General features: G+C 44.4%; 1 protein-coding gene across 4 annotated transcripts in view; it reads right to left on the reverse strand.

The window, feature by feature from the left end:
* Window positions 1–26903, reverse strand: part of PAPSS1 (3'-phosphoadenosine 5'-phosphosulfate synthase 1) — an 86391-nt gene that overhangs the window by 33142 nt on the left and 26346 nt on the right. For all 4 annotated transcript variants that reach the window (XM_038755157.1, XM_038755155.1, XM_038755156.1 and 1 more), the window contains exons 4-9: window positions 25910–26048; window positions 23701–23819; window positions 13320–13433; window positions 12131–12242; window positions 9216–9421; window positions 2288–2423 (exon numbers count right to left, since the gene is read on the reverse strand). In XM_038755157.1, coding sequence (XP_038611085.1) covers window positions 2288–2423; window positions 9216–9421; window positions 12131–12242; window positions 13320–13433; window positions 23701–23819; window positions 25910–26048 — 826 coding nt within the window. The remainder of the gene's footprint in view (window positions 1–2287; window positions 2424–9215; window positions 9422–12130; window positions 12243–13319; window positions 13434–23700; window positions 23820–25909; window positions 26049–26903) is intronic.

The raw sequence follows: 26903 nt of genomic DNA on the forward strand, positions 1-26903 counted from the left end.
AGGCGTTTATTATCATGTCACTCATTTACGAAAAAGGAAGAAAGAGAACGGGCCGGGGGAGTCAGGGAACCAGGGTTCTAATCCCAACTCCACCACTTGACTGTCTGTGTGATCTCAGGCAAGTCACTTAACTCTTCTGTGCTTCAGTTCCCTCATCAGTAAAACGGAGGATCATGATTGTGAGCCCCATACGAAACATGGACTGTGCCCATCCTGATTACCTTGTAATAATAATAATAATGATGGTATTTGTTAAGCGCTTACTATGTGCAAAGCACAGTTCTAAGCGCTGGGGACGTTACAAGGTGATCAGGTTGTCCCATGGGGGACTCACAGTCTTAATCCCCATTTTACAGATGAGGGAACTGAGGCTCAGAGAAGTGAAGTGACTTGCCCAAAGTCACACAGCTGATAGTTGGCGGAGCCGGAATTTGAACCCATGACCTCTGACTCCAAAGCCTGTGCTCTTTCCACTGAGCCACGCTGCTTCTCGCTGCTTCAGTATCTATACTGGTGCTCAGTACAGTCCCTGGCAGATAGTAAATGCTTAAAAAACACCATGATTATTATTAGAAGCAGCTTGGCCTAGTGGAATGAGCACAGGCTTGGGAGCCACAACACCTAGATTCTAACCCCAGTTCTGTAACTGCTGTATGATCTTGGACAAGTCACTTAACTTTTCTGTGCCTCAGTTCCCTTACATGCAAAATGAGGATTTAACACCTGTTTTCCCTCCTACTTGGACTGTGAACCCTATGTGGGACCTAATTATCTTGTATCTGCCCCAGTGCTTAGAACAGTGCTTGGCACATAGTAAGCGCTTAACAAATACCACAATTATTACTATTATTACAACACAATTTGTACACTTCACACTCACTGTTACTCTTCTGAATAAGATAATGTAAAGATGCAAACCCTCAGAGGACTACGAACAACTGTTCGGTTCAGTTCAGTAGGGCTGACACAGAGGCTGGGAAGCAAGCAGCATCGCACTTCGATGCTCTCCCCACATATGCATCTGTTCCTTCCTGCACTGGCTCATGGCAACATGTGCCCCTCGTTATACCGGGACGGACTTATGTTGGGAAGAAGGCGGTTCCCTAAGTCTTCAACTGTGTTACCGCCCAATCACGTAATGAAAACCTGAGGGGCAGCAAAATGCCGGTTGGGTGGAAAGAGCACTGCTCTGGGAATCAGGAGACCAGAATTCGAACCCCAGTTTTGACTGAAGCTGGATAATGTGGGTAAAGAATGCACAAGAACTTGACAATGTGCTGTGCCCTTGCCCTGCCCTGGACCCTCTTGGCTTTCCATGCCCCAGTGGGCACGTGATGGCAGGGATAGGAGAACGCAAGTGGCACAGTCCACTTAGAATGCAGCTTCTTGGTGTTAAAGTTTCAGAACTGAGGTTCCTCATCCAACCTGATGGGCGACTCCATCAGCAGCGAAGTATAGATCCGGGGATACCGGTCGATCACGAGAGAATCTGAGAAACTCTTTTTCACCCTTCTAATCTCTCCCACTTTCAGTCTTCTAGCTCATCATCCATCTAGTTTAACAATAATGGTATTTGTTAAGCGCTTACTACGTGTCGAGCACCATAATAAGCACTGAGGTGAACAGAAGCAAATCGGGTTGGACACAGGCCCTTGTCCCACATGGGGCCCACAGTCTCAATCCCCACTTTACAGGTGAGGTAACTGAGGCACAGAGAAGAGAAGCGACTTGCCCAAGGTCACACAGCAGACAAGTGGTAGAGCTGGGAGTAGAACCCATCCCATTCTCTATCCACTAGGCCATGCTGCTTGCCTTGCAATATTTTCCACCCTCCCCTCTACAAAGTGATTTATGCTCCTGGACACAGAACTGTATGCCTCCGACGAACTGGACTAACTGGACCACTTCATGTGGGAGTTTCAGAACCCTGACATGGGAGGTCAACCGAGATTCCAAAGGCTCCTGTCACATGGAGTTCGGCAAAAACCCGCAGTGTACAATTCTGCCAAAACAAAACCATAAGCCAAACTCCTTTGGATTATGTGAGCTTCCTTTCTTTTCAACCTCCTAACCCTTGGTTCCTCATTTTTCTCCACCCTCATTCAGCTGAATGACCTTTCTTTCTATTTTTGGATTGAAACCGTGGGATCTTAAAGAGAATCCGTTAACGGTCTCCCAGACCTCAGAAAGCATCTCTGATGGTCTTGCTCTCAGAGAGATGCTTCACGTCGTCCTTACCGCGGGCTTCCGGCGGGAAAGGCGGTAGCGATCTGGGGATGGGACTCACCAGCATTCATGTCTTTAAACTTCTGCTTCAGCTCGGCGGGAGTGAGGCGATACTGATCGAGACCATCGTTCCAATATATACGGTCGAGGACTTGCAGATCACCACCAATCAGCCAGTCTCCTTGCTCCATAACCATCTAGGGGAGAAGGGAAGACAACCAGTTAATAGTCTTGATTCAGCACTTACTATGTGCAGAGCTCTGTACTGCGCACCTGGGAGAGTGCCGTACAACAGAATCAGCAGACACGGTCCCTGCCCGTAATGACCTTACGGTCTACAGGGAGAGACAGACATTGATATGAATAAATAAATAACTTATAATACAGTATAATACGAGACGAGGCAAGAATGCTGCTTAAAACCAAAAATAGCGGAGACCAGGGAACAAAAATTTTTCCACTACAAAAGATCAGAAAGCGTTTGTCAGCTGTGCTTACATCCAAAGGATTGCACTTAAATCCACATGATTACTGAAAGCTGCTTTGGGTTAAGTTACCTTACAGACTCTCTGGAGTCTATGATGTATTTTTTTTTTCAAATCATTGAAATGTGGAATGAATCAACCTTGCCCCTAGAAGAAGAAAGGTGAGCAAAGCCAATCTGGAGCAAGCACGTGTGTTTCTTTTCCAAGTAACACAGAATGTGCTATTGTTAGGCTACGTATGGTAAATAGGCAGCAGTAAATATTAAAGTACTTCCCCCAGTGGAAGTTTAATTTGCAGGCCTCCATAGGCAAATGACAAGGCAAAGCCTGGAATCTTTGTCCTCTTTCATGTGTAACAGACCCACCGGTATTTTTACAATCCAAGCTTCCCTGGCCTGCTAGTTAACAAACTAAGCATTGGGAAGTTTGCATTGTGGAATCCAAACAGGACACACACAGAAATATTGGAAACATGAAACCTAAACTGTGCTTCAATCAAGGTCAAATTAAATTATGTTGTGATAAACCCGCCTGAAAAAAACACAGATCTTCCTATTTATATAATTCCTTCATCTATCACCAGAATTTCTAAATTAGGAATTGAAACACTGCACATACACCAAAACCCACTCCCACCAAGACTGGGGATTAAAGCACTTCAGAAGCTAGATGAAAGAACAAGTGCAAACTGGATACTTTTGTCATTTTTGACGTCTTTCATCTCCCCAGCTGAGAAGTTGTTTTTAAAGTACCTTAAACTTTGCACCCTGATCATCTCCCCAGAAAGGCTCCCTGTAAGGCCATAGCAAATGTTCAACATTTCACACCTGGCACCAGTTATGATGGTTCCAAGCTGACTCACACACATATAGCACACCCATCTGCCGATACAATCATTATTCATTAATCCTGCCTAGATGTACAAAGATACGATGGGCTTTTAGAAAGTGCCGTGACTCCGACTCAACTGTCACACCTAAATTACAAACCAAGAGCACTAGAGTACTTTTACTTGAACTCCTCACTATTGGCTTTAAAGTCCTCCACCTCCTAGCCCCCTCGTACCTCACCTTGCTATTCTCCTACTACAGTCCAGCCCGCACACTTTGCTCCTCTAACGCTAACCTTCTCACTGTACCTCAGTCTCGTATATCTCACCATTGACCTCTCACCCACATTCATTCAATCTCTCCCCACCTTCAAAACCTTATTGAAGGCATATTTCCTCCAAGAGGCCTTCCCTGACTAAGTCCTCCTTTTCTCTTCTCCCATCCCCTTCTTTGCCACTCTGACTTGCTCCCTTTATTCATCCCCCACTTCCCAGTCCTGCAGTTATGAGCATATCTGTAATTTTATTTATTTCTATTAATAACTGCCTCCCTCCTCTAGACTAAAAGCTCATCGTGGGCAGGGAATATATCTGTTATATTGTACTCTCTCAAGCATTTAGGACAGTGCTCTGCACACAGTCAGTGCTCAATACATACGACTGACTGACAAGTGTTTATCATTCAAATACCTCCCCCTGAAATAAACATAACCATATTACTTTCATTGAAGTGCATAATTCACCATTTACAATGATATCCCCCGGGACTCCCCAAGGGAGCATTTTAAGTACTATTAAAGCTGTTACTTATCAGTTGGAACACACAAACTTCAACTGTGGAAACAGACACATTGATTTGTACATTGGCCCTAAACACTACTGCATATCTGTAATGGAGTCTAGTGTCTAGCTTGAATCAATCAATCAAGGGCATTTATTATGCAGTTATTGTGTGCAGAGCACTTTACTAAGTGTTTGGGAGAGTACAAGAGAGTTGGTAGATACGTTCCCTGCCAACGGAATCGTGACCATTCATTCATTCTTTCATTCATATTTACTAAGCGCTTACTGTTTGGAGAGCACTGTACTAAGTGCTTGGGAAGTAAAATTCAGCAATAGACAAAATCCCTGCCCACACAGGGGTTACAGTCTAAAAGGGGGGCGATGGACAGCAAAACAAGTAAACAGGCATCAATATGAATAAATTATAGATATATACACATCAAAACAACTAAACAGGCATTAATGTAAATAAATAGAATTATAGATATGTACATATACACACAAGTGCAGTGGAGCAGGGAGGTGGAGTAGAGCAAAGCGAGCGAGTCGGGGCAACAGGAAGGGGAGAGGGTGCTGAGAAAAAGGGAAAATACAATAGTCAAGGAAACAAGCACTTGGTACAGTACAAAAATGTACACAGTAGGTATTCCAATACCCTTGTTTGAGGGAAGAATAGTTTGAATGATGGTTGCTTGCTTTATAATCACAATACCACTGTCCTGCATTGAAAGCTAAAAATAAGTACATCAGCATTGTCCAAACTGTGGCTGTTTCGTGGGGTCGTATTTTCCTCATGAAACATGTGATTTGTTAGGCTCCTTTCCAGAACCAACCACGACGGGTTGGTTCCTAGTTAAGTAAAAACTACTGTGGAAAGCCCTCCCCGCCTGTTTTTCCCCTTATTTTTTTCTCTTCCCTTGTTCTTCAGGGGCTTCCCTGCTCCCCTGTACCCCAAACCTGGCCTCCTGTTCATCCCCAAACAGATGGTATCTCGCAATACAGCAGAATCTGTTTCTTGAAAATGTGGCTAAGTGGGGCCCAATTTTCCCAGACTCCTCCCTGTTACAAATTGAGCTGCGATCCACCACCTCTGGAAAAATAATTCCCTTATGGCCGGTATAGTGTTACATTACACATCCCTAAACTATTGCTTAATATTTGTTAAAGTAATGCTCTCCCCCTTCAATGTCCTATTGAAGCCACATCTCCTCCAAGAGGCTTTCCCAGATTAAGACCCACTTTTCCTCATCTCCCACTCCCTTCTGCATCCCCCTGACTTGCTCCCTTTGCTCTTCCCCCTCCCAGCCCCAAAGCACTTATGTTCATATCTGTCATTTTATTTATTCGTATTGATGTCTGCTTCCACCACTGTAGACGGTGAGTCTGTTGTGGGCGGGGAATGTCACTGTTTATTGCTGTATTGTACTCTCCCCAGTGCTGAGTATAGTGCTCTGCACATAATAAGCATCTAATAAATATGATTGAACAAATGAATGCCTAATGTGAAGCCTAACATCAAATCATTAACTAAATGACTTAAAGGAGGGGTAGTCTTTGGAGGAGACCGCATCAGGAATAGCTTCAGGAATAGAGAAGCAGCGTGGTGTAGTGGATAGAACACTGTGAAGGTCATGGGTTCGAATCCCAACTCCACCACTTGTCTGCTGTGTGACCCTGGACTGAACCTCTGTATTGGCTGTACCTCTGGACTGAAAGTACCCTGGGAGATGCTACAAGTCTTCCATACTTGTGTCCGTTTAGAAAGGTATTCATTAGCATCAGTTCAACCATTTAATAATAATAATTGTGGTATTTGTTAAGCGCTTCCTATGTGCTTACAGAGTAAACACTTAATACCATAATTATTAATATTATTACCAAAGTGCCTGGGGTAGTCAAGTCTTACCTTCCCAAGCACTTAGCACAATGCTCTGCACATAGTAAAGCACTCAGTAAATACCAATTGATTGCATGGCCATGAAGGCAAGTGCATCGGTGATGGAGAACGGAGGGAAAATAAGGTGGGGAGATGAGAGGTTAGTCAGGGAAGGCTTTCTGGAGGAGAGATGATTTCAGTAGGGCTTCAAAGTGACTTATTGCCGTGGCAGGAATACGACAGACTTTATCATGCGCAGTCAAGAAAGGCTTAAACCCAAGGCAGCAAGACCTGTTGCAGCTCTGGTTGTTCTCAGAGTCCTACGGTAAGTCCAAGAGATGGCAGAGGGCTTTCACTAGCAGGGACTGTGGCAGCTGGGAAGGAAATGGAGAAGGTTTCGGACCCAGAGAACAAGAGTATATTCAGAAGAGCTTAGGGAAATGCTCGGGACCTATCTTTAGATCTCCTTATTTTCATTCTGCAGCTATTTTGCACTCACTTCATCATCTGCAGTTTCAAAGCACTTGGATAAAACCCCCGTTGCTTCTGGTAAGCTTAAAGAATATTTTCATACGATATAACCAGATCAGAAATTCACTTAACACAGGAAATGGATGGTTTTGTTAACAAATACACCTTGGAAACCAAGGAGAGGTTCTAGCAATATGGATGAATGTTAGAGTCTGGCGAGAGGAATACAGAAAACATCTGTCTCAGAATCTGAAAAATATACTGAACTTCTCAGGGTCAAAAAGCTATATCAGTGCTCTGCTAGAGAGGAGACACTGTTTCAGCCATGTTTTTGTAAGCAGGTAAAACTTCACTCCTAATCTGCTGCATGCTTTTAAAACATTATCAGCAGTAAGGGCCTGGGGGTATAATAATAATAATAATAATGATGGCATTTATTAAGTGCTTACTATATGCCAGGCACTGTACTAAGTGCTAGGGTGGATACAAGCAAATCGGGTGAGACACAGTCCTTGTCCCATACGGGACTCACAGTCACAAACCCCATCTAACAGATGAAGGAGCTGAGGCCCAGACGGACAAGAACCTCTGCCCCCGCATCTTCCCACGCATCCGGAGCAGGTAAAAGCACTAGAAATACAGCCCTGAAGAGCCTGCCCTTCACAGATTTTCCCCTCGGGCTCTCCTGCCGGGAGTACCACCCTCAGTAGATTGACAATGAAGATGTGTTGCGCAGAAGGAACTAGCTGACGAGATACTTAGCCGAGTGCGACAGGAAACTTAACATTCACCCTTCCTCTCCCGAAGCTGTCAAGCGAGAATAAGCGATGTGGGGAAGACTGTGGCGGGGACCGCTGGCAACCTGGCTCCGAGGGGAATATGCAGGAGCAGAAATCGGGGAGGTTCGATTAATGGGTAAGTTTGAGTCTGATCTACCAACCCCCTGCCCCTCCCCCTGGAGTGTGTGTTTGCTTGCTTGTTTTTTCACACTGGTATGTACAATTCATAGGATATTTGTTCCCCATTGACTAGGTAGAGGTTATCTGCCTACAAGACTTTCTCCAAACAATGAAATTCTCCAATGCCCTCCTATGGGACAAGGAAGATTCAGATGCTGGTGGTATCAAATATTTCTTTCTGCATCAGATAGTTGAGACATCTATAAGACTGTGTTGAAAATAAAATTGAGGCTTTTTCCTCTTGGCTGGGTCATCACAACACTATGTTAGGAAATATTTGGACAGTGTTAACAGCCATTGGAAAACGTTTAGTACATATTTACTTCCCAAGCGCTTAGTACAGTGCTCTGCACACAGTAAGCGCTCAATAAATACGACTGATGATGATGATGATGATTTACTATTCTTTTCATTTTGTTAATGATGTGCATATAGCTTTAATTCTATTTATTCTGACGATTTTGACACCTGTCTACATGTTTTGTTTTGTAGTCTGTCTCCCCCTTCTAGCCTGTGAGCCCGTTGTTGGGTAGGAACCGTCTCTATTTGTTGCCAACTTGTACTTCCCAAGTGCTTAGTACAGTGCTCTGCACACAGTAAGCGCTCAATAAATACGATTGAATGAATGAATGAATGAAATAAAGTGACTTGCCCAAGGTCACACATCAGACAAGTGGGAGAGCCGGGATTAGAACTCATGATCTTCTGACCCCCAGGCCCATGCTTAATCCACTATGCCATGCTGTTTCTGTCTTTTTACTGTTACACTGTGCTCTCCTAAGGGCTTAGTACAGTGCTTGCACACAGTAAGTGCTCAATAAATATGATTGACTGACTGAAAAAAAAAATCCTTCTGTAAGCCTGGCTTGTTCAATACGTCTCACCTTTCTGTGAATCCCGCTGCTGTGGTAACACAAGTGAAGAACAGATGATTAGACAAAAGAGAAAAAGAAGGGAGTACATAGTTGTGCTAAACGGCGTAGCATATGACCCCAGTGATAACGAGATCCTTGGTTTGAAATTCTCCTTGATGTGGAGACACACAGATAAATTAAGCACTCTTTGAGCACTGCATATCAAGCTCGCACGTGGCGTGAAAGAGAAGCACAGTGGGCTACTGGAAAGAACAAGTCCCAAGGAGTCAGAAGACATGGATTCTAATCCCAGTTCCACCGCCTGTCTGCTGTGTGACCTTGGGCAAGTCTCTTCACTTCTCTGAGCCTCAGTTCCCTCATATGCAAAACGGGGATTCGATACCTGTTCTCCCTCCTACTTAGACTGAGCGCCTCATATGGGACCTGATGGATTACCTGTATCCGCCCCAGCGCTTAGTACAGTGCTTGGCACATAGTGCTTAACAAACACCACTATCATTCTGATTGTTATTATTATCATTAATATTATGCTGATCCACCAGGTCTGGGGCGGACTGGTAGAGGGCAATTTCGATTCTGAAAAGACACCTGCGATTTTCAATTGTGCGGCCGGCTGAGAACTCAATCCTGTGGGTAGCTAAAGTGCAATTCGCTGACACGCGTCGATTTTGCCCCGAATCAAAATGAAACCCAACGGCTCCCGGCAGTGACCTTGACGTAGGGGTGCTCCGGGCACGTCGTCCCCCACTGCCTGGCACAGCGTTCCTCTTTCCGGTGTTCGAAGAACTCTAGGTTGCGGAGAATAGCCACTCGCCGCCCCTCGAACATCAGGGCAAATGCCGTCCAGCCGTCCAGTCTTTCTTTGTCTTCCTGGGAAGCCGTCAGGACGATAGGCACCGACAAGTTAATCACTCCCCCTGAGGGACAGAGGACAAATAAAATGGAGCCGTTGTTACTGAATGCCTTGGAGACACTGGCCCGGACATAATCGCGACCTTCTTCTAGCTCTGAGAGCGGAGGGGTCTGTTGACTCTGTAAAGCTGTTCGAAATCATTTGCATTTCTCCCCCTGCATATGCTTCTACAGCAAAATTGTCAGCCTATTGCAGTTGCAGCAGGATTGTTTCAAGAATGCTTGGAGGCCGTTGAGTTGAAAGAGTTTCTGGGACACCTGAACGCTTATTTGAACACCAATTTAGAGGCTGTTGGCTGTCTCCCCTGAAACACCGTTGCGAAGAATTGGATGAAGATGGCTAGGCCTACAATGATCTGCTCTGTCCTGTCTGCGATGGCGAGGGAGCCACATGCAGCTCCCGGAATTCCGGGACTAACGACTTCAGCATCATGAAATTTTCATAGGGTTTTTATAGCGCTTAGAACAGTTCTTTGCACATAGTAAGTGCTTAATAAATGCCATCATCATTATTATTATTACAGTACTGTCAAGACAACTGACAGGCTTGGAAGCTGCCAGAACCTAGGGAGGCTCAAAGAAATATCTTTGTACGCATTCATAATACATGTACTTTTGAGGCATATTTCCTGTGTCTGTCTGGTACCTGCACAGATTGTATTCACTATCCCATGGGGCCTGTTGCACTGTTATTATTCTGGAAGCACACATTAATAATGATAATAAGAATAGTAGCATTTGTTCAGAGCTTACTGTGTGCCAGGCACTGTACTAAGCACTGGGGTGGATAAGAAAATCGGGTTGGACACAGTCCCCGTCCTACACAAGGCTCACAGTTTTAATCCCCATTTTACAGATGAGGGAACTGAGGGATGGAAAAGTGAAGTGGCTTGCCCAAGGCCACACGGCAGACAAGTGGCAGAGCTCCTCTTTGGTAATAGGTTCCGTGGCCCAACCCACCGTCTGTGCAGGCTCAGGAAACATGTTGTAATCATAGATGTATTAGGAAAGCATACAAAATGATCCTCTGCTAACTCTTTGAAATCTCTCTCTCCAAGTCACCACAGCATTTATGAACATATCCAAACTGTATTTATCTATCTTATTCACGTCTGTCTTCTTTATACTAGAAGCTCACTGTGCCAGGGAATGTGCCTACTAGCTCTGTTACACTGTACTTGCCCAAGTCCTTAGTAGAGTGAGTGCTCCGCACACAGTAAGCGCTCAGAAAATGTGAGTGACTGATTGATCTTTTGGCCTCTCCGTTCAGAATAAAAGTCAGCACCTAACCCGGCCTCTTCCCAAGCAGAGATATACCCAGCTGAGGGAAGTCAAGGGGTATGGCGGGGAGGTGGGAGGATTTGGGAGAGACTTGATCTTGGTCTCCCCCTCAATTGCTCTCGCTCTTATACTAAGCTACTCCAGGAAGCTCCATCTCCCTGGCCTTAAGCCAGGATGGATATACTTCTGCCTGAGAGTCCTGCAAAACCCACAGGTGGCATTCCATCAACCCCTTGGGAAACAAGAGTTAGAAAGGTTGAAAACCCCAAGTACAGAGAGCTGCAATTTTCCTCTCTAATACTTAAAACATCTTCCAAAGAGAAATCTGGTCTTTGCCCTGTTAATGAGCTTGGTGTGCTACTGATGCAAGATTTCTTTTCCCCCATTATGAAATCAGATCTTCCATCATTCAAACTGAGAGGCAGGACAATAGAGAGGAATTCTGGCCTTCCTTGGCTCCCTCTTCAGGGAGTTCATTTTGAAGTTCATTATCATTTCATTATGAAGTTTGACGTTTCATTACAAAGTCCACTATAATTCATATTATGAACTATTATTATTATTATCTGTATTACTGTCTGCATCCCGTTCTGGACTGTAAGCTCTTTGTGGGCAAGGACCGTGTCTACCAACTCTGTTGTACTGTACTCTCCTGAGGGCTTAGTACAGCACTAGGTATACAATAAGCACCCAATAAACACCATTAATTGATTAGTTGACAGAGATAACCACCGATAAGATGCTTGAGAGCCCCTACTCACGGACTGCCTATTATAAAACCTGATTCTGGGCTCCAAATCACTCCTCTCAATCAATCATATTTATTGAGCACTTACTGTGGGCAAAGAACTGTACTAAGTGCTTGGGACAGTACAAGTTAACAGAATTGGCAGACACGTTCCCAGGTCACAATGAGCTGACAGTCTGGAGGGAGAAGTCGGATATTAATGGAAATAAATAAATTACAGGTATGTACATAAGTGCTGTGGGGCTGAGAGGAGGGGAATAAAGGGGGCAAATCAGGATGATGCAGAAGGCCTCTTGGAGGAGACGTGCCTTCAGAAAGGCTTTGAAGTTGGGGAGAGGGATTATCTGTCACATACGAAGAGGGAGAGCATTCCAGGGTACAGGCAGGATGTGGGCGAGAGATCGGCAGTGAGACAGACGAGATCGAGGACTAGTGAGTAGGCTTGCATTAGAGAAGCACAGTGTACGGGCTGGCTTGTAGTAGGAGAACAGTGAGGTGAGGTAGGAGGGGGCATGGTGATTGAGCGCTTTAAAAGCCAATGATAAAGGAGTTTCTGTCTGATGCGGAGGTGGAAGGTCAACCACTGGACGTTCCTAACAGTGGGGAAACACAGACTGAACAATTTTATACAAAAATGATGTGGATCTTAATCTTGCTATTTAGCATTTGTTATCAAGCTTCTTACCGTCCAGAAGGCAATCAAAATGCAGGCATTGCAAGTATTCCCTCTCTCTCATAAAGCCATTCAGTGGAGTTGCCCAACCTTCTGCCAAAACCTGTACCCACTGCATATCCACCTAGCAGAGGAAACACGATGTCAATACAAAAGAATCAAAAAGCCCACAGCAAAATAATTCCACCCAAAAACCTGGTGACCTATAAGAACTTGGATTCTAAATCGGCCATTACCACCGTCTCAGGAGGGTGGTAATCTGCGCAGGGCCACATATACTCTTCTGACTCACTCATACCACCACAGTGGGAGGTGGAGTCTTTAATGGGATATTGAAAGAGGACAAGAATTTCTTCCCTATTCTTTGTGCAACATTCAGCTGTTAATTATTTCCATCCCGGATCCACTACCCAGGTCAAAACGACCTCTAAGTAGAACCAGTTGTAAAAAAGAAAAGCATCCTTTTCATTCCACATAGATTACAAAACATGGCCATCCTCGGTGCTCCTAGCATAGTCCGTCAGAACTTCTGGATGCTAAATGGGTGATAAACAACATGCCAATCACAGAAATCACTGTAGTCATTTAACAACTTGAGATTCCCAGCCAGAAGGCTCAAATCTAGCCAATGACAGCAAGTTTATAACAAACCACGCTGTCAATTCACAGCAAAGTTTGTTACCTTCTTAAGCCAACCAAGGTTCATAAATAGACCCAAATATTACAACATAAATTAACAATAGAGAAAAGCATAAGAACCAGTTAACTGTTACAGGATCTGTTCTTTCAACACTTCCCGTTGGCTTTTCGTTGTGGAAAATGAAGTTGGAAATGTGATCTTTTTTTTCCCCAAATCCGCTGACTAGTATAAAAGTCAACGCAGTGGAAACGGTATAAATGTATGCATTTCTTTCTTATTCATATGTGCTTGCTACACTGTCCCTTATTGACAAAGTTGAAATCGGATTTCAACAGCAATCTCCTCTAAGCTGCAGGCTTGTTGTTGGGCACGGAACATGCTGGCCAACATGCCGGAGAAAAGTGTGCCATCCATAGTAACTACACCTTAGATACCGTTGATAATAAAGATGAAGTTGCCAACTCTTCCTTCCAAGGTCTTGAGACTTAAGACATTTAGATTTCAAATCCCTGCCACCCCAAGTTGTCTCGGGAAGTAAACGACATACACCTAAGTCCCAACCTTGTTAATTTCCAGGGCTGGTAAGGTTTCCGCATCCGTTTTAGCCAGCTGAAGTTTGTTTTCCGGTACGTACAGCTCCTTCACTTCATAGGAGGCATCCACAGGCACAATGTCCTTCAGAGAAGCAAAGAAGAAGTACAATTGAAATATAGATACTACATAGAAATGTACAATATAGAAATGTAGATACAACATTTGCAAAAGACATTTTTGTTCTAGCGAAAGACAAGCGGCCTTCTTGGTTCTGCTTACATAACTCACTCTTCCCGCATTTACTGATCCACGCACAGCTTGTTCTGAATAAAAATTTCAGGTGGCACCACAGGTGGCACATTCTGGAGCAGATGCTCCCCACCAGAGTGGCAGTTACATGGAATTTACAAGAGCGAGGGAAGCCTTCAGGAAACATCTCCGAATTCACGCAGCCTTCTGTGATAAACTCAGAGCAGCCTATGGGACACACCACTCAAACAGGCGCTTCACGAGGCTTTCCACGATTCGTTTTTCTTCTCCCCACATCACATCCTTCCCTTTCTTCTCAGCCCTTGTGCACTCTCAACCTTGAGTTGCACTTTTGGGTGTCTTTTGTAATTACTTCACGTCACCTCCCTCCACATGAGCAAGGACCATGTCTGCTACCTCTTTTGTTTGCTTCCAAGAGCTTAGGGCTGGGATCTGCACCAGGAGACTCAACAAATACTATTACTTATAATTTCTCTAATAATAACAATACTATTATTATGTGTGGCCTTGGGCAGGACACAACTCCTTTGTGCCTCAGTTACCTCATCTGTAAAAAAGAGGGATTAAGAGTGTGAGCCCAATGTGGGCAGGGACTGTGTCCAACCTGATTAACTTGTATCTATTCCAGAGCTTGGAACAGTGCTTGGCATGTAGTAAGCACTTAAGAAATACCATTATTATCATTATCCAATCGACAGATGTTCACAGATCCATTCGGGCCTAGCTATACCTCAAAACCCAGGGGGGAAACAGTCAGTGCTCAGGTGAAACTAAACAAGCAGAGGTAAGTACAAAATGCCCTATTCCACAGTGCCTAGATTCAACAGTGCCCTATCACTCACAAAAGCAAAGACTAAAACGCACTAATTCAGGAAATGTGGAACACAGGCAGATGAACGCAGACATAATAGGATCAGGGTCCGAAGTACTAGCCAAAACTTGAAATATGCATTTCATATTTGACAAAACATTCACGTCTTCACCAGGAAATACATTCTCCAACAGTGAAGTGTTGTTTTTCATAGCCAAGCTTTCATGCCAGAATAATTTTCTTTAGGGAAAAAAAAAAGGCGGATTCCTGTGCTTAGTCAGGGTTTTTTTTCAGTTGCATGCTCTCTTCATGATTCTTGGGTTTTTAAGCTAAAAATGAAACCAATGGTATGCTAATATTCTTATGCCTTCTGAAGGATTTAAAAAAATGCTCCAAATAAGATTTCTATTCTTTTTATATCAAATGGCTGTCCAAATAAAAGTTTTTCTGGAGAGGTGCATAAATGAGACATTTACTGGACTAAAAAAAGGGAAAACAACAAACTCCAGTAAAAGCCACACACATGGAATGAGGATACACTTGGTAAGAAATGGCATTTGGTGCCACATAAAGGAAGCAGCGTGGCTCAGTGGAAAGAGCCCGGGCTCGGGAGCCAGAGGTCATGGGTTCTAATCCCGGCTCTGCCACTTGTCAGCTGTGTGACTTTGGGCCTTAACTTAACTTCTCTGGGCCTCAGTTACCTCATCTGCAAAATGGGGGTTAAGACTGTGAATCCCACGAGGGACAACCTTGATCACCTTGTATCCCCACCCAGCACTTAGAACAGTGCTTTGCACATAGTAAGCGCTTAACAAATGCCATCATCATCATCATCATCAACAGGAGAAGACACAGAAAGAATGAGGGAATCCCAAGAGGGGGGAAAACATTCACGTTTCAGTGGCCTCTGGCATTCTCTACTGGCCGGCAACCTGTCACCAGGGATCACAAAACCACTAGGTCAATTCCGAAGGGTTGATTAAACACCTCAAAGGGACACGCAGCCTCCCCAGACTTCCTACCACACAAGAGCCTTCACTTTTATTTGGGATTCACTGGGATTTCCAGAGACACGTTCTGTGATTGGAAACAATACGTTCCTTCCAACTGGCCCGTAAAATAGCTTTATTTCAGGCAATTTCCCTTAAAACAAAAACAGATCGTGGGCCAAACTGGTAGCAAATAGCTTCATGCCTAAGACTTCACCTCGATTCTCGGAAGCCCAACAGCTACAAAGCGTTTCACTAGTGAGTAAAACGCCAAACTGCAAAGTCTCCTGGGGGAACTCCTGAATGTCTTTCCTGACTGTGGACGATCAACTTTGAAGGAGGACGACATAAAAAAGCGATTTCTGTGGTACGCAGCTCTGGAGGTTCCGGCAAGGTGACTGAGCCTGTTTCTTGGCAACAACAGCTAGGCCGGGAGATTGCCTTTTCCACCTCTTGAGAAATTCCGGAAGAAATCCCCCGGAGGGAGACCAGCGTCAAAGCCGTATCTTTTCATCATTCCGTAAGGGTTTTGAGTGAACTGGTGTTTTTACCATCAGAATGAGAGGTAGAAAAAAAATACACACGCTCTGGAAGGAAGAGCCTTGTGTGTCTAGTTTAAGCATAAACAACAACGAACAATACAAAAACACTTCCGATGATGAAATTTAGAGATGTGAGGGCTATTTTACACATAGCCTACTTTGCTCACTTCCTTTTCCTCCACCCAGAAGAGAAAAGATATGGCTATTAAACCAAAAAAGTATGTGGAAATAGCCATTCTATTCCCACATTAAAAAGAGGAGCTTCCCTCTCTACTTTCCACACTTTATTCTCGAGCCAAATTTGCCTTTGAACGTTAAGACTTATTCAGATTTTATGTAACTATTAAATTTCTATTATCTAAATGACATACATCGAAGCGTGAATACCAAACAACGCTGCCTTGGCAACACTTAAAAACTGGGTTGTGAAGCCTGTTTCTTATGCGCAGCATAAAATCCATTTTAGAGCATTAAGCCACCGCTGCACAAAAAGACAAACCTTTAAATAATTTATTGCACTCGTAAATCTGGGGTTCCTGGTAGATTTAAAAACAGTATTTAAAACATCACTTTAGATTAAAAACAGCAGCACGAAGTCGACATTCTTAAGCCATGTGAAGCCCAGTTGCAAGGCAATACTAGCAGGCCATCTAGTGATCACTTGGAGGGTTAGAAAAATAAAATATGCCCCTTAACAGTTGCTAGCCTGTCCTCCAAAAAGACCAACGTGGCTTTTGGCAGATTTAAAAAGTAAGAGGTGAGAAAGGGGGCATCCAAATTCTATGCCAAATTGACATTCCACACTAGGCTGTGACAAAGTCACTGATGAACCGACAGGGCAGTGCCGATGACGGCAAAGGGGCAAAAACCTGACTGGAGTGGGACAAGAAGGGAGTTGGCAGAAGGGAAGTGAAAGTACTGAGTGCACACCACTCAGTCGAAGAATCTGCTCAAAATCGAGAAGTATAAAGGGCGTCCAGAGGAGGACCTGGATTCTCATCCCGGCTCCGCCATTCGTCAGCTGTGTGACCGTGGGCAAGTCGCTTCACGTCTCTGTCCCCTCACCTGTGAAATGGGGATTAAGACAGAGCCCCGTATGGGACTGGGATTATATCTAACTCAATTGCTTTGTGTCCATCCTAGCTCTTTATGAGGGGCCTGGCACATAGTGAGAAGCAGCATGGCTCAATGGAAAGAGGACGGGCTTGGGAGTCAGAGGTCCTGGGTTCAAATCCCAGCTCTGCCAATTGTCGGTTGTGTGACTTTGGGCAAATCACTTCAATTCTCTGTCCCTCAGTTCCCTCATCTGTAAAATGGGGATGAAGGCTGTGAGCCCCACATGGGACAACCTGATCACCTTGTATCCCCCACCCTGCCCAGCACTTAGACCAGTGCATTTGGGAACAAATGTCATCATTATTATTATTATTATTATTATTAAAAATACCATTTAAAAAAGGCTTAAGAGGGGAGAGGAATCACGTGCCAGTGAGCGTTCAAGGATAGTGATGAGGAGGCAAGGAGTGGGAGAGCAACTGTTTTAACAGGTGAGGGAGTATAGGGTCAGTGGAGCATATTAGGGGGTGGGGAGGAGCACAGATTTAAGGAAAAAGAAGGAAATCCCCTGAGATACAGCGGGGAAAGTTGGAGAAAAAGGAGGGAGTGGTAGAGCAGTGATGAGGAGGCAGAGGGACTTGGCAAACATCACACCTGATGGTTTCTAGATGACCAACAAAGTAACCGGTAACATCACCAAGAGTTTAGACTACTTAGTGGAGGGTCACAGGCATGGGAGTCAAGGAGGAAGAGTTGCTGAGGAGAAGACAGTCCTGGATTATCATTCAATCTAGCACTGGTATATACTGAGCACTTACTGCGTGCAGAGAACTGTACCTAGCGCTTGGGAGAGCACAAATGCAACAAGTGTTGGTAGACAGGTTCCTTGCCCATAAGTAATGAATTTGACATGGCAGGTCTAAGCTCCATGCCTGGCTATGCACTCGCCAGAGGCACTCAGGTTGAGCAGGAGCAGAGAAAGTGGACTGTAGGGGTGACCCAGGGTTAGGAGATCAGTGATGCAAGGTGGATGGGAGGAAAGGGGAAGGAGTTGGTTTTGCTGGAATTTTTTGTTTGTTTGCTTTAAATGTCCATGCTGAAAACATTCTGGGTTGCTTGCTTAGTAGCATCCACGTGGGCAGCAGGGCTCGCCTTCCAAATCCAAACGTACCCTGTGTGGGCTTCAGTCTCAGCCTCTTGTCCCCTGGCTTAAGTCCCTCCTTCAGGATGCCTTCCCCGAATTCATCCACAACAATAATAACGTTTGTGGAGTTTATTAAGCGCTTACCCTGTGCCAAGCACTGTTCTAAATACTGGGATAAATACAAGGTAGTAGGATAGGACCAAATGGGGCTCAGAGTCTTAACCACTATTTTACAGATGAGGTAACTGAGGCCCAGTGAAGTGATTTGTCCAAGGTCACACAGCAGACAAGTGGCAGAGCCGGAATTAGAACCCACGTCCTCTGACTCCTAGGGCCGTGCTCTTTCCAATAGGTAACGCTGCTTCCTGCCAAAGACACATCAACTCCATGAACACCCCTGGCACTTATGCAATTTATTTTAACCCTCAGAATTTATACTTCTGATAATAATTTTAGCATTTAAGCGCTTACCATGTGCCAAGCACTTAGTATCTGCAGATTGGACAAAGTCCTTGTCCCATAAGGGGCTCAGAGTCTAAATGGAAGGGAGAACAGCTATTTTATTACATATTATCAATAACTTAATTCATATTAATGTCTACCTCCCCATCTGGACTGTAAGCTTGCAGCGAGCGGGGAATATGGCTGCTAATTCTGTTGCATGGCGCTCCCCCAAATGCTTGGTACAGTGATCTGCAGGGTAAATGCTCAATAAATACCACTGATTAATCCCTATGTTATAGATGAGGAAACTCAGGTACAGAGAAGCACTTAGTGTCTCTCGCTTTCTCTCCAAAGCATTATCTGCATTCTGCACTGTTAAAGATTTCAGAAAAAAAAAAAATCTTGGGGACAGTTGGGTTTGGTGATGGTATACTTAGGTTTTTGTTTGTTCCCCCGCCCCCTCCTCCCCCAAAAGACCTTTGCTTGTAGCTGCTTCTTCCTTCAGATAAACTTCTCACCTAACAAATGGGGGCTATGGCTCCAACTTCAAAGTCACAGAAAAAAGAATGATTTTAAGTGAGAATTACACAATTTAATGACTTTTTGGCATCCCCGAGCATGGGCAGGGAGAAAACAACAGAGAGTAGATGAAAGTCTTCATGTGCCCTTCCAAGCCCTGGCACGACTGAGCAGGAAAATATCTTTCATGTCCTTGGTGATCTCTAGCTGTGTGATGGATGTGTTAAAGCTTAGAAAATATACTGTCCGATAAACTGAAAGTCTCCAGAGGGAATTTTAAGACTCACATGTAGGACTAAGACTTTTTATTTATAGAAATAGAATGTAAGCCCCTGAAAATCAGCTTTATCCTCCAGGGACAATGACTACAGAAATAAAAGCAATCTTCCACCATGAACCCTTATGGAACTTGTTCAGCTATTAGCAAAGATAACATTTACCACATCAAAATGGCAAGGGAACAAAACAATAAAACATATCTCGGAATAAGAGTATTCATACGAGAGGCAACCACTTAACCTCAGTTATCATCTTTCAAACTTCCTAACCTATTTCAGGTTTACAAATGGTCTTCAGACCTAGTGGAAAGAGCGCAGGCCTAGGAGACTCGGCTTCTGATTCATTCAATCGTATTTACTGAGTGCTTACTGTGTGCAGAGCTTATCCCTCTTCTCCACTTGTCTGATGTGAGACAAACAGATGTATCACTTGGACCAGTGCCTCAAGTTTCCTTGTTTATGAATTGAGAATTAAATTCCTGTTGTCTCTCCCCCTGTGAGCCCCAGGTGGGACAAGACTAAGCTGCTTTGATGTCTGACCTGACTGTATTCATCCCAGGACTTATCATTGTGCATAGTTCACAGTAAGGGCTTAACTACAATTATTGTTGTTATTATCTTCACCCTTGAATAGGGCAACCAACTTCACTCCCTTCAAACGGCAAGAGAAGCATGCATGAATATTCTAAACAATTATCATGCTCATTTTCTAGCATTAAGAACTACTGGAAGGCAATCATTACTGGTCATATTGGGGAAGAATTGTGGCCTAGAAGAGTCAGAGGACCTGGGTTTTAACCCTGCTCCTTCACTTGACTGCTTTGAGACCTTGGGCAAGTCACTTAACTTCTTTGTGCCTGAGTTACCTCATCTACAAATACCTGTTCTTCCTCCGACTTAGACTCTCAGCCCCATGTGGGACCTGATTACGCTGCATCTACTCTGACACTTAAAACGGTGTTCGGCACATAGTAAAAACTTAAATTCCATAATTATTATATAAAACTCCCTGGCTGTCTGGTTAAACAGTAAGCTGGTTCCCTTCTCCTGTTCCCACTCCAAGGAACGGTGGGGGCTTTAAGGACCCTCGACCACATCAGCAATTAGTGCGTGATGACATGTCTCCGGCTTGTACCAACTGCGATCCACCGAAACTGGGGTTACCTCAGTGCTATCCAGTGGCTTACTAAGCTAAATAATAGTTTTCTTTTCTTTTCTTTTCTTTTTTCTTGGTGTCCAGGAAATCTTCCAATTCACAGGGGACTTCAAGGCCCAAAACAAGAGGTCCAGTCAGACACTGTTAGGTTGCTTTCCAAACCCCCGCTGAACTACCCAGGATTTCCTTGTCTTGTGACAGCCCCTGAGTGATGAACTTACAGTGGAAACCCTCTTCCTGGAGAAGGGAACTAGCTGGCAGGATTACGCGAGCCCGGCTGATTGAATTGCCCCACAGAATTCCCTCTGCTAAAAGAATCACTAATTTCCCCTTGAGTGAAAATGAGAAATTCCCTGCTACACCTACAAGATGGGTGATTTAGTGCAGCCCATTCTCTCAAATTTCAGGTGGACACTGACCCTAGTGATTGACCCACTGATTGACCAGTAAAGCAGCACTCCAGCCATGGGACAAAAGGGGGGAATTTGCTTGCACCCAGTGAAGAATTCAGGTTTCAGTTCTAACAATCATACTACATGCAAGCTAGTTTTTGCTACTAAGATTACCCCAAAACTCTCTTCAGTATTTTGGACTTGGGGGGGCGGAAATGGGAAGGAGGAGATGAAAGGAAACGAGGGAAGGGATAGCAGCATGGTATAGTGGGAATCTCGGCCTGGGAGTCAGAAGGTCACGGGTTCTAAGCCCGGTTTCATCACTTGTCTGTTGTGGGACCTTGGCCAAGTCAATTCACTTCTCTGGGCCTCGGTTAACTCAACTGTAAAATGGGGTTCGGGACTGTGAGCCCCACATGGGACAGGGATTGTGTCCAACCTGATTTGCTTGTATCCACCTGTTCCTGAAATGAGCCTGACACCTAGTAAGTGCTTAACAAATACCATAATTTTTAATTACTATTATTATTATTATTATAGTGTTATAATAATGATGAAGTGTTCTCACTTCATGCCACATGCTAATAGGCTTGACCATCCTCTGAAAGTTGGTTCAATGCAATGCACCACAGTAACAAACAACCAGCTGGTTTCATATTAAGTCATTTTCAATGGTAAAACTGAACATAATGACTCTTCAAATGGATGAAGAACTAAAGTTGCTTTAACATTCCTGTTTTAATGGTGCTCCCAAAAATTCAACCACTCCAATACTAAACAGATCACCTCAGTAGTTAACCCGAATCCTTGAGGCTGCATGTAGCCTAGAATCCCCCAGTTGGATAAAGCTGAAGGGAAGAAGAGTCTGAATTCCTACAAAGGGCCACAATTAGACTAGGCAACTTTTATTTAAAAAAAATAGGTAACGGGTGAAATAAAACGTTCTCAGAGGAATTTGTTTCGATAGAAACAAGTATGAGGGAAAATGTAAAGGAAGAGGTTCCTTTATTCTGCTTAAGCAATGAAATTTTTTTAAAATTTGGAATGGTATTTGTTCATTTTGTTATCCATCCTCATCGAGTAAACAGCGGGGCACAGTCTTTCGTCCACAGGCTCTATAATCAGATGTGAGGGGCTTCAAGGGTGGCCTTGGACCTTTCCCCTCTGGCCCTGATTGGATTGCTTCCTACAATTTTTTTTTTAAAGAAAAAAATAAAACACCTTGGGAACGTCAATATCCAATTTTTTTTATTTGATTTTTTATTTTATTTTATTTTTGTATGATCTGGACTGAATATCCATTATTCGGGCTAATTTAAAATCCCAAGAACTAGCCCTTCATTAAAGAAAGGATGTATTTTCTCGCTCTCTCCCGTGTTTCTTTTCTATCCTTTAACTTTCTATGCTTAAGTTTCCTGCACATCTGTCCCACTAGTTTTCAAGCACACCCCTATTCCCACCTCAACCATCTGCACTGCTAAATTCTACAGGTGAACAATGTCTCTCTCCTCTCTCTTCTTCCTCTCTCTCTCCTCCCCACCCCCATTCCTAAACTCATCTCCACTGGCCCCCACACCTCAGTCACCATCGGGACTTCCAAAGTGCCTGTGAGGCACACTAATATTCTCATGTCGGACAACAAAAAAAGGTTTTCGTGGGCTTTTTATTTAAATGGTATTTGTTAAGCACAAACTATGTGCCAGGCACTGTGCAAAGCACGGATGTAGATAAAAGATAATTAGGTTGGACACAGTCTATGTCCCACATGGGGCTCACAATCTTGATCTCCATTTTACAGATGAGGTAACTGAGGCACACAAAGTTAAGTGACTTGTCCAAGGTCACACAGCAGACAAGTGGCAGAGCCGTAATTAGAACCCAGGCCCTTCTCACTGCCAGGCCTGCATTCTATCCACTAGAACTTGCTGCTACTATCAGAACTTCATGGATTTTCTCTAGCTATATGACGAGCAATCACTGTTTTCTAGTGCGACCTGATTTTTCCACTCTATTTTGCAATCTCTTCCCTAAAGGAAAGAACTGAAATTAACTGCTTTACACATACTGGCTTTAGGATACTCCCTTACTTTCATCCTGTGCTCCTCTAATGCTAATCTTCTCATTGTACTTTGATCTTGTCTAGCTCACCACCGAACCTCTCACCTACATCCTTCCTCTAGCCTGGAACTCCTCGCCTCACATCCGACACACCATTATTCTCCCCACCCTCAAAGTCTTCCTGAAGGCACATCTCCTTCAGCAGGTCTTCCCAGACTAAGCCCTCCTTTCCTCTTCTCCCATTCCCCTCTCCGTCGCCCTGACTTGCTCCCTTTATTTATTTCCCATCTCAACCACAAAGATCTGTGATTATTTATATTAATGTCTGTCTCCCCCTCTAGACTGTAAACTTGTTGTGGTAAGAAAACGTGTCTGTTTATTGTTATATTGTACTCTCCCAAGCTCCTTGTATGGTGCTCTACACACAGTTAGCACTCAATAAATACAAATGACTGACTTACTAAACAAAGGGTACGAGAATAAAATATATCTTATGAAGGAAGAGAAGCAGTCTCTACATGGGAACAAAACAAAGAACTACAAGGTAACTTGACATGGAATTAAGCAAGAAGCACAATTTACTGCTACCTGGACCATGGTTTCATTTACTAAGTTTTTCAATCAAGGAAGGATTGTTACAAAGAAATATCATTTAGCACACAACAACCACATGCTCAAGTGACAAGGCTTGTCCTGCATAGAATGAACCAGTCCCGCTTCATGGAAAGCCTCCTCTCTCCACCTCTTACCTTTTCTTGCAGAAGCTCCACAACTTGTTGGATACAATCATTCACATCGCAGGAGTCCGTCTTCAGCACTAATTCAGGGGCTTCGGGCTTTTCGTACTCGGAGTCGATCCCAGTGAAACCTATAAAGGCACAGGGGAAGGAAAAAGACTGACATATATTCCTCTAAAACGCAAGATCCTTGTGGGCTGGGCTCTTGTGGACCAACTCTGTAGTACTCTCCCAAGCACTTAGTACAGTGCTCTGCATACAATAAGCACTCAAAAAATACCAGTGATTGAGAAAGGCAAACAGACCAGGTGCTGGTTACCTCCTGGCCTCCAGCCCGTTGTTGGGTAGGGACCATCTCTATATGTTGCCCACTTGTACTTCCCAAGCGCTTAGTACAGTGCTCTGCACACAGTAAGCGCTCAATAAATACGACAATGAATGAATGAATGAGTGAATGGTTGGGACTGGGGCAAGTCAATCAGTCAATCGAATTTATTGAGCGCTTATTGAGTGCAGAGCACTGTACTAAGAGCTTGGGAGAGTACAATCTAACACTATAACAGACACGTTCCCTGCCCCCAGTGGGAATGACCGATATGCCTCGATCCTGAGGCCGCGAACCCCGGGATTCTGGCTCCCTCCATCCCAGCCGTGGGGAATCAGACACAGCTCTGCCTTCGGCTTGTTCAAATGCCAGGGAGCTGCGGCCGGTTGGAGGAAAATAATATAATAGTAATGAAGGTACTCGTTAAACGCTTACTCTGTGCCAGGCGCTGTACTAAGTGCTGGGGTGGCTACAAGCGAATTGGGTTGGAAACAGTCTCTGTCCCTCATGGGGCTCACAGCAAGGACCGAGGATCATCAGTTCTTCTCCTTCCGCACGTTGGTCAACTATCCATCTGACCGAGGATCATCAGTTCTTCTCCTTCCTCACTTTGGTCAACCATCCATCTGGCCCTTTAGTTTTTATTCCTATGTCTTTAACGCTTCTCCCACTAGCAACAATTTATCTTTTTCTAGATGGTTGCCCCCCTCCACCCCCACTGGAAGCCCCCCAGGAGACAAGGACGTCTGTCAGTTTATTCTGTCTTCTCCCCAGAACTTAGCATGGGGCCAAGGACACAGTCGCCCTTAGCAGGTTCCATAATTCACCGAGAATCTATGCAGAGGATCTGAGTATTGTGCCGGCAGTTGGTGTGGGATCACTCAGCCTTTTCTCCATTCTGGCTGTCTGCCTTGCAGCACTGAAACTGTCAGTTCCAAGGTTTCACTGACACCAGATCTGCACTTGAGAAGCAGTGTGGCACAGTGGGTAGAGCCCGAGCCTGAGAGTCAGGAGGACCTGGCTTCGAATCCCGGCTCCGCCACTTGTCTGCTGTGCAACTTTGGGCAAGTCACTTGAGAAGCAGCGTGGCTCCGTGGAAAAAGCATAGGCTTTGGAGTCAGAGGTCATGGGTTCAAATCCCGGCTCTGCCACTTGTCAGCTGTGTGACTCTGGGCAAGTCACTTCACTTCTCTGGGCCTCATCTGTAAAATGGGGATTAAGACTGTGAGCCCTCCGTGGGACAACCTGATCACCTTGTAACCTCCCCAGTGCTTAGAATAGTGCTTTGCACGTAGTAAGCACTTAATAAATGCCATCATCATCATCATCACTTAACTTCTGTGCCTCAGTTACCTCATCTGTAAAGTGGGGATTGAGACTGTGAGCCTTTTGTGGGACAGGGACTGTGTACAACCTGATTAGCTTGTATCTACCTCAGTGCTTAGTGCAGTGCCCGGCACAGAGTAAGCACTTTACAAATACCATTTAAAAAAATAAAAGAAAATTAAAAACTAGGTATCTGTATAAAGTAGAAACCGGGTCCACCTATATTGTAGCTATCTGCTAGAGGGATCTAATAATCGGCCATGCTCAGCCAAGGGGTTTTGACTATTAATAGCCCAATATCTAAAGGAGAGCACATGTCTTAAACCCAAAACCTCCCTGAGGCCACAGTAACTTGAAAGTATTATAGGCACCGTGCCCCCTTCTGCTGGGGCTAAATGATTCACCCTCTCGATTAAGAAATTTGTTGGATCACTGCTCGATCTAATGAAGTAACAGAGCCCGAGAATGTACTGTCGTCAAGTGTGTAAGAGAGTAGAGGATGGGCAAATAAGAGATGGTGTTTAAGAAGGAACCCGGAAACTAAAAATATAAATAACTCCGATTGCTTACCTTTAATTTCCCCAGCTCGAGCTTTTTTGTACAGTCCTTTGACATCCCTCTGTTCACAAACATGCAAAGGAGCATCAACGAACACTTCAAAAAATGGCAAATTTGAACTTTCGTGGATTTGTCTGGCGTTATTACGGTCCTAAAGAAAACAAAAACCTTTCACAGAGAGGCAGGAAGAAAAGCTAATACATAGCTTTCTCAGTGCTGTGCATTTCTGCAGGGCTTAACAATATTCCTGATTTGCTTTTCCTCACGGTTCCAAGAGCCGTGTCCACCCGATGTCTGACTTGATTATCCCATACCTACCCCAGAGTTTAGGACAGTACGTGATGTACAGTAAGTGCTTAAACATATATCACAATTAGAAAAGAAGGCATCATCATCTTTCAGAGGAGAAACATGAAACAAAGAGACTTCTTTCTGTATGCAAATCGGTGAGAGAGCTAGCCACATCCTGAGAGGCTGGGTTGGTTAAGCTGAGCCACAACGCCTTTCCAAACTGCTACTATGATGATCAATGCACTTATTCATTCATTCATTCATTCGTATTTACTAAGCACTTACCGTGTGCACAGCACTGTACTAAGCGCTTGGGAAGTACAAGTCGGCACCATATAGAGACGGTCCCTACCCAACAACGGGCTCACTTATCCTATTTCACCTTGACTTCAGCAGTCTCTTTGCTGACTTCCCTGCCTCCCGTTTCTCCCCATTCCAGTCCATACTTCACTTTGCTGCCTGGAACGTTTTTCTAAAAAAAACATTCAGTCCCTGTCTCCCCAATCAAGAACCTCCAGTAGTTGCGGACCAACCTCTGCAAACAGGAACTCGTTGCAGTTGTCTTTAAAGCACTTGACCACCTCCTCCTCTCTTACCTCACTGACTTTCATCTATGTTCACTTTGCTCCTTCAATGCCCACCTACTCACCGTACCTCAATCTCGTCTATTTTGACATCGACCCCTCAGCTACATCGTCCCACTGTCCCAGAACTG

This window comes from Tachyglossus aculeatus, chromosome 12 (assembly GCF_015852505.1).
Source record: "Tachyglossus aculeatus isolate mTacAcu1 chromosome 12, mTacAcu1.pri, whole genome shotgun sequence".
Taxonomy (NCBI): domain Eukaryota; kingdom Metazoa; phylum Chordata; class Mammalia; order Monotremata; family Tachyglossidae; genus Tachyglossus; species Tachyglossus aculeatus.